Below are 14,744 nucleotides of genomic sequence, written 5' to 3' on the forward strand. Positions count from 1 at the left end.
GGTGGGTCTTGCCAGTTGCCTATAATTTCCACCTGTTGTCTGTTCCATTTGCACAACAGCAGGTGGAACTGGTTGTCAATCAGTGTTGCTTCCTAAGTGGACAGTTCCATTTCACAGAAGTCTGGTTGACTTGGAGTTACACTGTGTTGTTTTAAGTGCTTTGAGCCGTATGTGTGTTTGTATTATATAAATAAATTATATATATATATATAATACGTTTGTGTATAAATTTATTTATGTATAATTATGTATAATTGATTAAACTGTATTTACATTGTAAAGACCAAGAGTAGCTGTTCCAAGAGAAGATTTATACAATGGAACGAACCTTCCTGCCTGTACAGAACCAGTTTCTTAAGGAAGTGCGTACGTGACTTGTGCTCACTAACGCTGCCCTAGTGAACATAGTAGAGCCAGTAAACCAGGTTGAAGAAGGTGAAGGTAATAGGAAAAATGACTCGGGACCACTTGTCTATGGCGTTGACGTCTGTAAGGGCCGGGATCTTGACTTTGAGCTGAGAGGCCCGTCTCCTCAGGCGACTCTTCTTGTGTCTACTTAGGTCCATAGCCGGTCGTCCATACAGGTCTCCGCTGGTTATGGGCTTGCGGTACTGTATGCTGGCACTGTCGTAGGAGAACATGGTGGCCCGAGGGTCGTTGAGAGTGCTCATCATATCTTGTCCTCCCACCTCGGTGTGCAGGTTGCTCAGGAGAATGTTGCCATGGGCATCAACCTAAAAGAAGAAAAGTGTTTTGAGAACAGCATCAGATTCTGAGGCTAAAGCAGAATAAAGATTCATCTCCACGTCTTCCTGCTACTATCTACCTGCTATCCTCACTGCAGCACCTCCACCTCAGCTGCATCCCAAACATCTTGTTGGCTTTATTCCAGCCATAGAGGATCATTATTTTCCTGCTTTTCTCATCACTTGTTGATCTTTGGCTGCTCCTGATTGGACGCTACTGTGAGTTTAAGCCTTTGTAGATCAGCTGAAGGCTTACACACTGCTGTTCCTGTTGGTGGAAGGCGTCCACCTTGAGGGATGTCTGATGGACTTAACTAAATGAATTAGAAAAATTTATCTCTCGTTCCTGCAGAGGAAGCTATCGTGGCATGGTTAGAAACCACCTGGTCAAACTGAAAACAGTACAATGAAGTTCCCCACCTGCACCTTGTTGCTCTCCAGCCGGCTCTTATTCTCATTGTTAGACTTTGCTTTTTCCATCGCCTTCTTCTGCAAGTGAGGACCACGGCCGAAAAAAATGTAGTTGACAAAGGCGTACTCTAGCAAAGCCAGAAAGACGAAGACAAAGCAACCCATCAGATAGATGTCAATGGCCTTGACATAAGGGATCTTGGGCAGGGTCTCCCTGAGGTGGGTGTTGATGGTGGTCATCGTTAGCACCGTGGTGATACCTGCACAGACAACAAATTCACACGTCTTTCAGATTTCTCACAGAGGAGCTATGTAGACCAGCTGAGAGAAGTTAGAGAATGAAATAGAAGTCTGGTGTTCAGCTGGATGAAAAAAATCATTTACAGCATTTATGTCTGGCTTTACTAAACCTGATGAATGCCAAGACTATTTACTGTTTAGGTTGACTGCTTGTGTTTACCATTTACTGTTTACGTTTACTGCTTATGTTTACCATTTACTGTTTACGTTGACTGCTTGTGTTTACCATTTACTGTTTACGTTTACTGCTTATGTTTACCATTTACTGTTTACGTTGACTGCTTGTGTTTACCATTTACTGTTTACGTTGACTGCTTGTGTTTACCATTTACTGTTTACGTTTACTGCTTGTGTTTACCATTTACTGTTTACGTTTACCATTTACTGTTCACCTTTACTGCTTACGTTTACCATTTACTGTTTACGTTTACTGCTTACGTTTACCATTTACTGTTTACGTTTACTGCTTGTGTTTACCATTTACGTTTACCATTTACTGTTTATGTTTACTGCTTATGTTTACGATTTACTGTTTACGTTTACCATTTGCTGTTTACGTTTACCATTTACTGCTTATGTTTACCATTTACTGTTTACTTTGACTGCTTGTGTTTACCATTTACTGTTTAAGTTTACTGCTTATGTTTACCATTTACTCTTTACGTTGACTGCTTGTGTTTACCATTTACTGTTTATGTTTACCATTTACTGTTTACGTTTACCATTTACTGTTTACGTTTGCCATTTGCTGTTTACGTTTACCATTTGCTGTTTACCATTTACTGCTTACGTTCACCATTTACTGTTTTCATTTACCATTTGCTGTTTACGTTTACTGCTTATGTTTACCATTTACTGTTTACGTTTACTGCTTACGTTTACCATTTTCTGTTTACGTTTACTGCTTACGTTTACCATTGTCTGTTTACATTTACTGCTTATGTTTACCATTGTCTGTTTACATTTACTGCTTACGTTTACCATTTACTGTTTACGTTTACTGCTTACGTTTACCATTTTCTGTTTACGTTTACTGCGTACGTTTACCATTGTATGTTTACATTTACTGCTTACATTTACCATGGTCTGTTTACGTTTACTGCTTACGTTTTTCATTTACTGTTTACGTTTACTCCTTACCTTTGCCATTTACTGTTTACGTTTACCATTTGCTGTTTACGTTTACCATTTGCTGTTTACGTTTACCATTTACTGTTTACATTTACCATTTGCTGTTTACGTTTACCATTTGCTGCTTATGTTTACCATTTACTGTTTACGTTTACCATTTGCTCTTTACATTTACTGCTTACATTTAACATTTTCTGTTTACTTTTACCATTTGCTGTTTACCATTTACTGTTTACGTTTACCATTTGCTGTTTACGTTTACATTTACCTTTGCCATTTATTGTTTATATGTACCATTTAATATTTACATTTACCATTAACTGTTTACATTTCCAATTTACTGTTTACCATTTACTGTTTTGCCATTTACAGTTTACGTTTATAATGAACTGTTAATTAACTTATAATTAACCATTCTCTGTGTGCCATATACAGTTTGCACTTATGAATTACTGTTTAAATTTACCCTTTACTGTTTGTTTACAATTGACTTTTTTATTTAGTGTTTACGTTAAGTATTTACTGTTTACATTTATCATTTTCTGTTTACATTTACCATTAACTGTTTACATTTCCAATTTACTGTTTACCATTTACTGTTTTGCCATTTACAGTTTGCATTTACAATTTACTGTTTACGTTTACTGCTTGTGTTTACCATTTACTGTTTACGTTTACCATTTACTGTTTACGTTTACTCCTTACAATTGCCATTTACTGTTTACTTTTACTGCTTATGTTTACCATTTACTGTTTATGTTTACCATTTATTGTTTACGTTTACCATTTACTGTTTACGTTTACCATTTACTGTTTACCGTTTACTGTTTACGTTTACTGCTTATGTTTACCATTTACTGTTTACCATTTATTGTTTACGTTTGCCATTTACTGTTTACGTTTGCCATTTGCTGTTTACGTTTACTGCTTATGTTTACCATTTACTGTTTATGTTTACCATTTACTGTTTACGTTCACCATTTACTGTTTACATTTACCATTTGCTGTTTACGTTTACCATTGTCTGTTTACATTTACTGCTTACATTTACCATTTACTGTTTACATTTACCATTTGCTGTTTACGTTTACTGCTTATGTTTACAATTTACTGTTTACGTTTACCATTTACTGTTTACGTTTACCATTTGCTGTTTACGTTTACCATTTGCTGTTTACGTTTACTGCTTACGTTTACCATTTAGTGTTTACATTTACTGCTTACGTTTACCATTTAATCTTTACGTTTACTGCTTACATTTACCATTTTCTGTTTACATTTACTGCTTACGTTTACCATTGTCTGTTGACATTTACTGCTTACGTTTACCATTTACTGTTTACGTTTACCATTTACTGTTTACATTTACCATTTGCTGTTTACGTTTACCATTTGCTGTTTACGTTTACTGCTTATGTTTACCATTTACTGTTTACGTTTACCATTTGCTCTTTACATTTACTGCTTACATTTAACATTTTCTGTTTACTTTTACCATTTGCTGTTAACCATTTACTGTTTACGTTTACCATTTGCTGTTTACGTTTACATTTACCTTTGCCATTTATTGTTTATATGTACCATTTAATATTTACATTTACCATTAACTGTTTACATTTCCAATTTACTGTTTACCATTTACTGTTTTGCCATTTACAGTTTACGTTTATAATTAAATGTTAATTAACTTATAATTAACCATTCTCTGTGTGCCATATACAGTTTGCACTTATGAATTACTGTTTAAATTTACCCTTTACTGTTTGTTTACAATTGACTTTTTTATTTAGTGTTTACGTTAACTATTTACTGTTTACATTTATCATTTTCTGTTTACATTTACCATTTGATGTTTACTATTTACTGTTTACATTTACCATTTACTGTTTGTTTACCATTTACTGTTTGTTTACAATTTACCTTTTACTGTTACATTAACTATTAACTATTTAACTATTTACTGTTTACATTATCATTTAATGTTTACCATTTACAGTTTGTTTGGAATTTAATATTTACATTGACCAATAATGTTTATCCTTTATTGTTTGCATGTACCATTTGATGGTTACATTTAACATGAACTGTTTACATTTGCTATTTACTGTTTAGCATTTACAGTTGTTTATTTAATATTTACATTTACCAGTTAATGTTTACATTTCCAATTTACTATATACCTTTTACAGTTTATGTTTACCGTCAACTGATTACAATTTACCATTTACGTTTACTATTTGCTGTTTGCCATTTACAGTTTGCATTTACAATTTACGGTTTACGTTTACTGCTTGTGTTTACCATTTACTGTTTATGTTTAGCATTTGCTGTTTACGATTACTGCTTACGTTTCCCATTGTCTGTTTACATTTACTGCTTACGTTTACCATTTACTGTTTACGTTTACCATTTACTGTTTACGTTTACTCCTTACATTTGCCATTTACTGTTTACTTTTACTGCTTACGTTTACCATTGTCTGTTTACGTTTACGTTTACCATTTACTGTTTACGTTTACCATTTGCTGTTTACGTTTACTGCTTATGTTTACCATTTACTGTTTACGTTTACTGCTTATGTTTACCATTTACTACTTACGTTTACCATTTACTGTTTACGTTTGCCATTTACTGTTTACGTTTGCCATTTGCTGTTTACGTTTACTGCTTATGTTTACCATTTACTGTTTACGTTTACCATTTACTGTTTACGTTCACCATTTGCTGTTTACGTTTACCATTTGCTGTTTACCATTTACTGCTTACGTTCACCATTTACTGTTTACATTTACCATTTGCTGTTTACGTTTACTGCTTATGTTTACCATTTACTGTTTACGTTTACTGCTTACGTTTACCATTTTCTGTTTACGTTTACTGCTTACGTTTACCATTGTCTGTTTACATTTACTGCTTATGTTTACAATTGCCTGTTTACATTTACTGCTTACGTTTACCATTTACTGTTTACGCTTACTGCTTACGTTTACCATTTTCTGTTTACGTTTACTGCGTACGTTTACCATTGTCTGTTTACATTTACTGCTTACATTTACCATGGTCTGTTTACGTTTACTGCTTACGTTTACCATTTACTGTTTACGTTTACCATTTACTGTTTACATTTACCATTTGCTGTTTACGTTTACCATTTGCTGTTTACCATTTACTGCTTACGTTCACCATTTACTGTTTACATTTACCATTTGCTGTTTACGTTTACTGCTTATGTTTACCATTTACTGTTTACGTTTACTGCTTACGTTTACCATTTTCTGTTTACGTTTACTGCTTACGTTTACCATTGTCTGTTTACATTTACTGCTTATGTTTACAATTGGCTGTTTACATTTACTGCTTACGTTTACCATTTACTGTTTACGCTTACTGCTTACGTTTACCATTTTCTGTTTACGTTTACTGCGTACGTTTACCATTGTCTGTTGACATTTACTGCTTACGTTTACCATTGTCTGTTTACGTTTACCATTTACTGTTTACATTTACCATTTGCTGTTTACGTTTACCATTTACTGTTTACGTTTACCATTTACTGTTTACGTTTACCATTTGCTCTTTACATTTACTGCTTACATTTAACATTTTCTGTTTACTTTTACCATTTGCTGTTTACCATTTACTGTTTACGTTTACCATTTGCTGTTTACGTTTACATTTACCTTTGCCATTTATTGTTTATATGTACCATTTAATATTTACATTTCCAATTTACTGTTTACCATTTACTGTTTTGCCATTTACAGTTTACGTTTATAATTAAATGTTAATTAACTTATAATTAACCATTCTCTGTGTGCCATATACAGTTTGCACTTATGAATTACTGTTTAAATTTACCCTTTACTGTTTGTTTACAATTGACTTTTTTATTTAGTGTTTACGTTAAGTATTTACTGTTTACATTTATCATTTTCTGTTTACATTTACCATTTGATGTTTACTATTTACTGTTTACATTTACCATTTACTGTTTGTTTACCATTTACTGTTTGTTTACAATTTACCTTTTACTGTTACATTAACTATTAACTATTTAACTATTTACTGTTTACATTATCATTTAATGTTTACCATTTACAGTTTGTTTGGAATTTAATATTTACATTGACCAATAATGTTTATCCTTTATTGTTTGCATGTACCATTTGATGGTTACATTTAACATTAACTGTTTACATTTGCTATTTACTGTTTAGCATTTACAGTTGTTTATTTAATATTTACATTTACCAGTTAATGTTTACATTTCCAATTTACTATATACCTTTTACAGTTTATGTTTACCGTCAACTGATTACAATTTACCATTTACGTTTACTATTTGCTGTTTGCCATTTACAGTTTGCATTTACAATTTACTGTTTACGTTTACTGCTTGTGTTTACCATTTACTGTTTATGTTTAGCATTTGCTGTTTACGATTACTGCTTACGTTTCCCATTGTCTGTTTACATTTACTGCTTACGTTTACCATTTACTGTTTACGTTTACTATTTACTGTTTACGTTTACCATTTACTGTTTACGTTTACTCCTTACATTTGCCATTTACTGTTTACTTTTACTGCTTACGTTTACCATTGTCTGTTTACGTTTACGTTTACCATTTACTGTTTACGTTTACCATTTACTGTTTACGTTTACTGCTTATGTTTACCATTTACTGTTTACGTTTGCCATTTACTGTTTACGTTTGCCATTTGCTGTTTACGTTTACTGCTTATGTTTACCATTTACTGTTTACGTTTACCATTTACTGTTTACGTTCACCATTTGCTGTTTACGTTTACCATTTGCTGTTTACCATTTACTGCTTACGTTCACCATTTACTGTTTACATTTACCATTTGCTGTTTACGTTTACTGCTTATGTTTACCATTTACTGTTTACGTTTACTGCTTACATTTACCATTTTCTGTTTACGTTTACTGCTTACCTTTACCATTGTCTGTTTACATTTACTGCTTACGTTTACCATTTACTGTTTACATTTACCATTTGCTGTTTACGTTTACTGCTTATGTTTACAATTTACTGTTTACGTTTACCATTTACTGTTTATGTTTACCATTTGCTGTTTACGTTTACTGCTTACGTTTACCATTTACTCTTTACGTTTACTGCTTACATTTACCATTTTCTGTTTACGTTTACCGCTTACGTTTACCATTGTCTGTTTACATTTACTGCTTACGTTTACCATTGTCAGTTTACGTTCACCATTTACTGTTTACGTTTACCATTTACTGTTTACGTTTACTGCTTATGTTTACCGTTTACTGTTTACGTTTACTGCTTGTGTTTACCATTTACTGTTTACGTTTACCATTTACTGTTTACGTTTACTGCTTATGTTTACCATTTACTGTTTACGTTTACCATTTACTGTTTACGTTTGCCATTTGCTGGTTACGTTTACTGCTTATGTTTACCATTTACTGTTTACGTTTCCCATTTGCTGTTTACGTTTACCATTTGCTGTTTACCATTTACTGCTTACGTTCACCATTTATTGTTCACATTTACCATTTGCTGTTTACGTTTACTGCTTATGTTTACCATTTACTGTTTACGTTTACTGCTTACGTTTACCATTTTCTGTTTACGTTTACTGCTTATGTTTACCATTTACTGTTTACGTTTACTGCTTACGTTTACCATTTTCTGTTTACATTTACTGCTTACGTTTACCATTGTCTGTTTACATTTACTGCTTACGTTTACCATTGTCTGTTTACGTTTACCATTTACTGTTTACATTTAAAATTAGCTGTTTACGTTTACCATTTACTGTTTACGTTTACCATTTACTGTTTACGTTTACTGCTTATGTTTACCGTTTACTGTTTACGTTTACTGCTTGTGTTTACCATTTACTGTTTACGTTCACCATTTACTGTTTACGTTTACTGCTTATGTTTACCATTTACTGTTTACGTTTACCATTTACTGTTTACGTTTGCCATTTGCTGGTTACGTTTACTGCTTATGTTTACCATTTACTGTTTACGTTTACCATTTGCTGTTTACCTTTACCATTTGCTGTTTACGTTTACCATTTGCTGTTTACCATTTACTGCTTACGTTCACCATTTATTGTTTACATTTACCATTTGCTGTTTACGTTTACTGCTTATGTTTACCATTTACTGTTTACGTTCACTGCTTACGTTTACCATTTTCTGTTTACGTTTACTGCTTACGTTTACCATTTACTGTTTACGTTTACTGCTTATGTTTACCATTTTCTGTTTACGTTTACTGCTTACGTTTACCATTGTCTGTTTACATTTACTGCTTATGTTTACAATTGGCTGTTTACATTAACTGCTTACGTTTACCATTTACTGTTTACGCTTACTGCTTACGTTTACCATTTTCTGTTTACGTTTACTGCGTACGTTTACTATTGTCTGTTTACATTTACTGCTTACATTTACCATGGTCTGTTTACGTTTACTGCTTACGTTTACCATTCACTGTTTACGTTTACCATTTACTGTTTACGTTCACCATTTACTGTTTACATTTACTGTTTACGTTTACCATTTGCTGTTTACCATTTACTGCTTACGTTCACCATTTACTGTTTACATTTACCATTTGCTGTTTACGTTTACTGCTTATGTTTACCATTTACTGTTTATGTTTACTGCTTACGTTTACCATTTTCTGTTTACATTTACTGCTTATGTTTACCATTGTCTGTTTACATTTACTGCTTACGTTTACCATTTACCGTTTACATTTACCATTTGCTGTTTACGTTTACTGCTTATGTTTACAATTTACTGTTTACGTTTACCATTTACTGTTTGTTTACCATTTACTGTTTGTTTACAATTTACCTTTTACTGTTACATTAACTATTAACTATTTACTGTTTACATTATCATTTAATGTTTACCATTTACAGTTTGTTTGGAATTTAATATTTACATTGACCAATAATGTTTATCCTTTATTGTTTGCATGTACCATTTGATGGTTACATTTAACATTAACTGTTTACATTTGCTATTTACTGTTTAGCATTTACAGTTGTTTATTTAATATTTACATTTACCAGTTAATGTTTACATTTCCAATTTACTATATACCTTTTACAGTTTATGTTTACCGTCAACTGATTACAATTTACCATTTACGTTTACTATTTGCTGTTTGCCATTTACAGTTTGCATTTACAATTTACTGTTTACGTTTACTGCTTGTGTTTACCATTTACTGTTTATGTTTAGCATTTGCTGTTTACGATTACTGCTTACGTTTCCCATTGTCTGTTTACATTTACTGCTTACGTTTACCATTTACTGTTTACGTTTACCATTTACTGTTTACGTTTCCCATTTACTGTTTACGTTTACTCCTTACATTTGCCATTTACTGTTTACTTTTACTGCTTACGTTTACCATTGTCTGTTTACGTTTACGTTTACCATTTACTGTTTACGTTTACCATTTACTGTTTACGTTTACTGCTTATGTTTACCATTTACTGTTTACGTTTACTGCTTATGTTTACCATTTCCTACTTACGTTTACCATTTACTGTTTACGTTTGCCATTTACTGTTTACGTTTGCCATTTGCTGTTTACGTTTACTGCTTATGTTTACCATTTACTGTTTACGTTTACCATTTACTGTTTACGTTCACCATTTGCTGTTTACGTTTACCATTTGCTGTTTACCATTTACTGCTTACGTTCACCATTTACTGTTTACATTTACCATTTGCTGTTTACGTTTACTGCTTATGTTTACTGTTTACGTTTACTGCTTACGTTTACCATTTTCTGTTTACGTCTACTGCTTACGTTTACCATTGTCTGTTTACATTTACTGCTTATGTTTACAATTGGCTGTTTACATTTACTGCTTACGTTTACCATTTACTGTTTACGCTTACTGCTTACGTTTACCATTTTCTGTTTACGTTTACTGCGTACGTTTACCATTGTCTGTTGACATTTACTGCTTACGTTTACCATTGTCTGTTTACGTTTACCATTTACTGTTTACATTTACCATTTGCTGTTTACGTTTACCATTTACTGTTTACGTTTACCATTTGCTCTTTACATTTACTGCTTACATTTAACATTTTCTGTTTACTTTTACCATTTGCTGTTTACCATTTACTGTTTACGTTTACCATTTGCTGTTTACGTTTACATTTACCTTTGCCATTTATTGTTTATATGTACCATTTAATATTTACATTTACCATTAACTGTTTACATTTCCAATTTACTGTTTACCATTTACTGTTTTGCCATTTACAGTTTACGTTTATAATTAAATGTTAATTAACTTATAATTAACCATTCTCTGTGTGCCATATACAGTTTGCACTTATGAATTACTGTTTAAATTTACCCTTTACTGTTTGTTTACAATTGACTTTTTTATTTAGTGTTTACGTTAACTATTTACTGTTTACATTTATCATTTTCTGTTTACATTTACCATTTGATGTTTACTATTTACTGTTTACATTTACCATTTACTGTTTGTTTACCATTTACTGTTTGTTTACAATTTACCTTTTACTGTTACATTAACTATTAACTATTTAACTATTTACTGTTTACATTATCATTTAATGTTTACCATTTACAGTTTGTTTGGAATTTAATATTTACATTGACCAATAATGTTTATCCTTTATTGTTTGCATGTACCATTTGATGGTTACATTTAACATTAACTGTTTACATTTGCTATTTACTGTTTAGCATTTACAGTTGTTTATTTAATATTTACATTTACCAGTTAATGTTTACATTTCCAATTTACTATATACCTTTTACAGTTTATGTTTACCGTCAACTGATTACAATTTACCATTTACGTTTACTATTTGCTGTTTGCCATTTACAGTTTGCATTTACAATTTACTGTTTACGTTTACTGCTTGTGTTTACCATTTACTGTTTATGTTTAGCATTTGCTGTTTACGATTACTGCTTACGTTTCCCATTGTCTGTTTACATTTACTGCTTACGTTTACCATTTACTGTTTACGTTTACCATTTACTGTTTACGTTTACCATTTACTGTTTACGTTTACTCCTTACATTTGCCATTTACTGTTTACTTTTACTGCTTACGTTTACCATTGTCTGTTTACGTTTACGTTTACCATTTACTGTTTACGTTTACCATTTACTCTTTACGTTTGCCATTTGCTGTTTACGTTTACTGCTTATGTTTACCATTTACTGTTTACGTTTACCATTTACTGCTTACGTTCACCATTTGCTGTTTACGTTTACCATTTGCTGTTTACCATTTACTGCTTACGTTCACCATTTACTGTTTACATTTACCATTTGCTGTTTACGTTTACTGCTTATGTTTACCATTTATTGTTTACGTTTACTGCTTACATTTACCATTTTCTGTTTACGTTTACTGCTTACCTTTACCATTGTCTGTTTACATTTACTGCTTATGTTTACCATTGTCTGTTTACATTTACTGCTTACGTTTACCATTTACTGTTTACATTTACCATTTGCTGATTACGTTTACTGCTTATGTTTACAATTTACTGTTTACGTTTACCATTTACTGTTTATGTTTACCATTTGCTGTTTACGTTTACTGCTTACGTTTACCATTTCCTGTTTATATTTACTGCTTACGTTTACCATTTACTCTTTACGTTTACTGCTTACATTTACCATTTTCTGTTTACGTTTACTGCTTACGTTTACCATTGTCTTTTTACATTTACTGCTTACGTTTACCATTGTCTGTTTACGTTCACCATTTACTGTTTACGTTTACCATTTACTGTTTACGTTTACTGCTTATGTTTACCATTTACTGTTTACGTTTACCATTTACTGTTTACGTTTGCCATTTGCTGGTTACGTTTACTGCTTATGTTTACCATTTACTGTTTACGTTTCCCATTTGCTGTTTACGTTTACCATTTGCTGTTTACCATTTACTGCTTACGTTCACCATTTATTGTTTACATTTACCATTTGCTGTTTACGTTTACTGCTTACGTTTACCATTGTCTTTTTACATTTACTGCTTACGTTTACCATTGTCTGTTTACGTTCACCATTTACTGTTTACGTTTACCATTTACTGTTTACGTTTACTGCTTATGTTTACCATTTACTGTTTACGTTTACCATTTACTGTTTACGTTTACCATTTGCTCTTTACATTTACTGCTTACATTTAACATTTTCTGTTTACTTTTACCATTTGCTGTTTACCATTTACTGTTTACGTTTACCATTTGCTGTTTACGTTTACATTTACCTTTGCCATTTATTGTTTATATGTACCATTTAATATTTACATTTACCATTAACTGTTTACATTTCCAATTTACTGTTTACCATTTACTGTTTTGCCATTTACAGTTTACGTTTATAATTAAATGTTAATTAACTTATAATTAACCATTCTCTGTGTGCCATATACAGTTTGCACTTATGAATTACTGTTTAAATTTACCCTTTACTGTTTGTTTACAATTGACTTTTTTATTTAGTGTTTACGTTAACTATTTACTGTTTACATTTATCATTTTCTGTTTACATTTACCATTTGATGTTTACTATTTACTGTTTACATTTACCATTTACTGTTTGTTTACCATTTACTGTTTGTTTACAATTTACCTTTTACTGTTACATTAACTATTAACTATTTAACTATTTACTGTTTACATTATCATTTAATGTTTACCATTTACAGTTTGTTTGGAATTTAATATTTACATTGACCAATAATGTTTATCCTTTATTGTTTGCATGTACCATTTGATGGTTACATTTAACATGAACTGTTTACATTTGCTATTTACTGTTTAGCATTTACAGTTGTTTATTTAATATTTACATTTACCAGTTAACATTTCCAATTTACTATATACCTTTTACAGTTTATGTTTACCGTCAACTGATTACAATTTACCATTTACGTTTACTATTTGCTGTTTGCCATTTACAGTTTGCATTTACAATTTACTGTTTACGTTTACTGCTTGTGTTTACCATTTACTGTTTATGTTTAGCATTTGCTGTTTACGATTACTGCTTACGTTTCCCATTGTCTGTTTACATTTACTGCTTACGTTTACCATTTACTGTTTACGTTTACCATTTACTGTTTACGTTTACCATTTACTGTTTACGTTTACTCCTTACATTTGCCATTTACTGTTTACTTTTACTGCTTACGTTTACCATTGTCTGTTTACGTTTACGTTTACCATTTACTGTTTACGTTTACCATTTACTGTTTACGTTTACTGCTTATGTTTACCATTTACTGTTTACGTTTACTGCTTATGCTTACCATTTACTACTTACGTTTACCATTTACTGTTTACGTTTGCCATTTACTGTTTACGTTTGCCATTTGCTGTTTACGTTTACTGCTTATGTTTACCATTTACTGTTTACGTTTACCATTTACTGCTTACGTTCACCATTTGCTGTTTACGTTTACCATTTGCTGTTTACCATTTACTGCTTACGTTCACCATTTACTGTTTACATTTACCATTTGCTGTTTACGTTTACTGCTTATGTTTACCATTTACTGTTTACGTTTACTGCTTACATTTACCATTTTCTGTTTACGTTTACTGCTTACCTTTACCATTGTCTGTTTACATTTACTGCTTATGTTTACCATTGTCTGTTTACATTTACTGTTTACGTTTACCATTTACTGTTTATGTTTACCATTTGCTGTTTACGTTTACTGCTTACGTTTACCATTTCCTGTTTATATTTACTGCTTACGTTTACCATTTACTCTTTACGTTTACTGCTTACATTTACCATTTTCTGTTTACGTTTACTGCTTACGTTTACCATTGTCTTTTTACATTTACTGCTTACGTTTACCATTGTCTGTTTACGTTCACCATTTACTGTTTACGTTTACCATTTACTGTTTACGTTTACTGCTTATGTTTACCATTTACTGTTTACGTTTACCATTTACTGTTTACGTTTGCCATTTGCTGGTTACGTTTACTGCTTATGTTTACCATTTACTGTTTACGTTTCCCATTTGCTGTTTACGTTTACCATTTGCTGTTTACCATTTACTGCTTACGTTCACCATTTATTGTTTACATTTACCATTTG

The 14,744-nt window shown here is 31.8% G+C and overlaps 1 protein-coding gene across 1 annotated transcript in view; it reads right to left on the minus strand.

Moving 5' to 3' along the window:
* Positions 1-395: 395 nt before the first annotated feature.
* gabrb1 (gamma-aminobutyric acid type A receptor subunit beta1) overlaps positions 396-14,744 on the minus strand; it is a gene marked incomplete at its 3' end in the record, with an annotated part of 317,919 nt that continues 303,570 nt past the window's right edge. Inside the window, exons 7-8 of the mRNA XM_079262436.1 lie at positions 1,167-1,417; positions 396-734 (exon numbers count right to left, since the gene is read on the minus strand). Of these exons, the coding sequence (XP_079118562.1) occupies positions 396-734; positions 1,167-1,417 (590 nt within the window). The remainder of the gene's footprint in view (positions 735-1,166; positions 1,418-14,744) is intronic.

The sequence above is a fragment of the Telmatherina bonti genome, assembly GCF_933228915.1.
Source record: "Telmatherina bonti genome assembly, chromosome: 22".
Lineage (NCBI taxonomy): Eukaryota > Metazoa > Chordata > Actinopteri > Atheriniformes > Telmatherinidae > Telmatherina > Telmatherina bonti.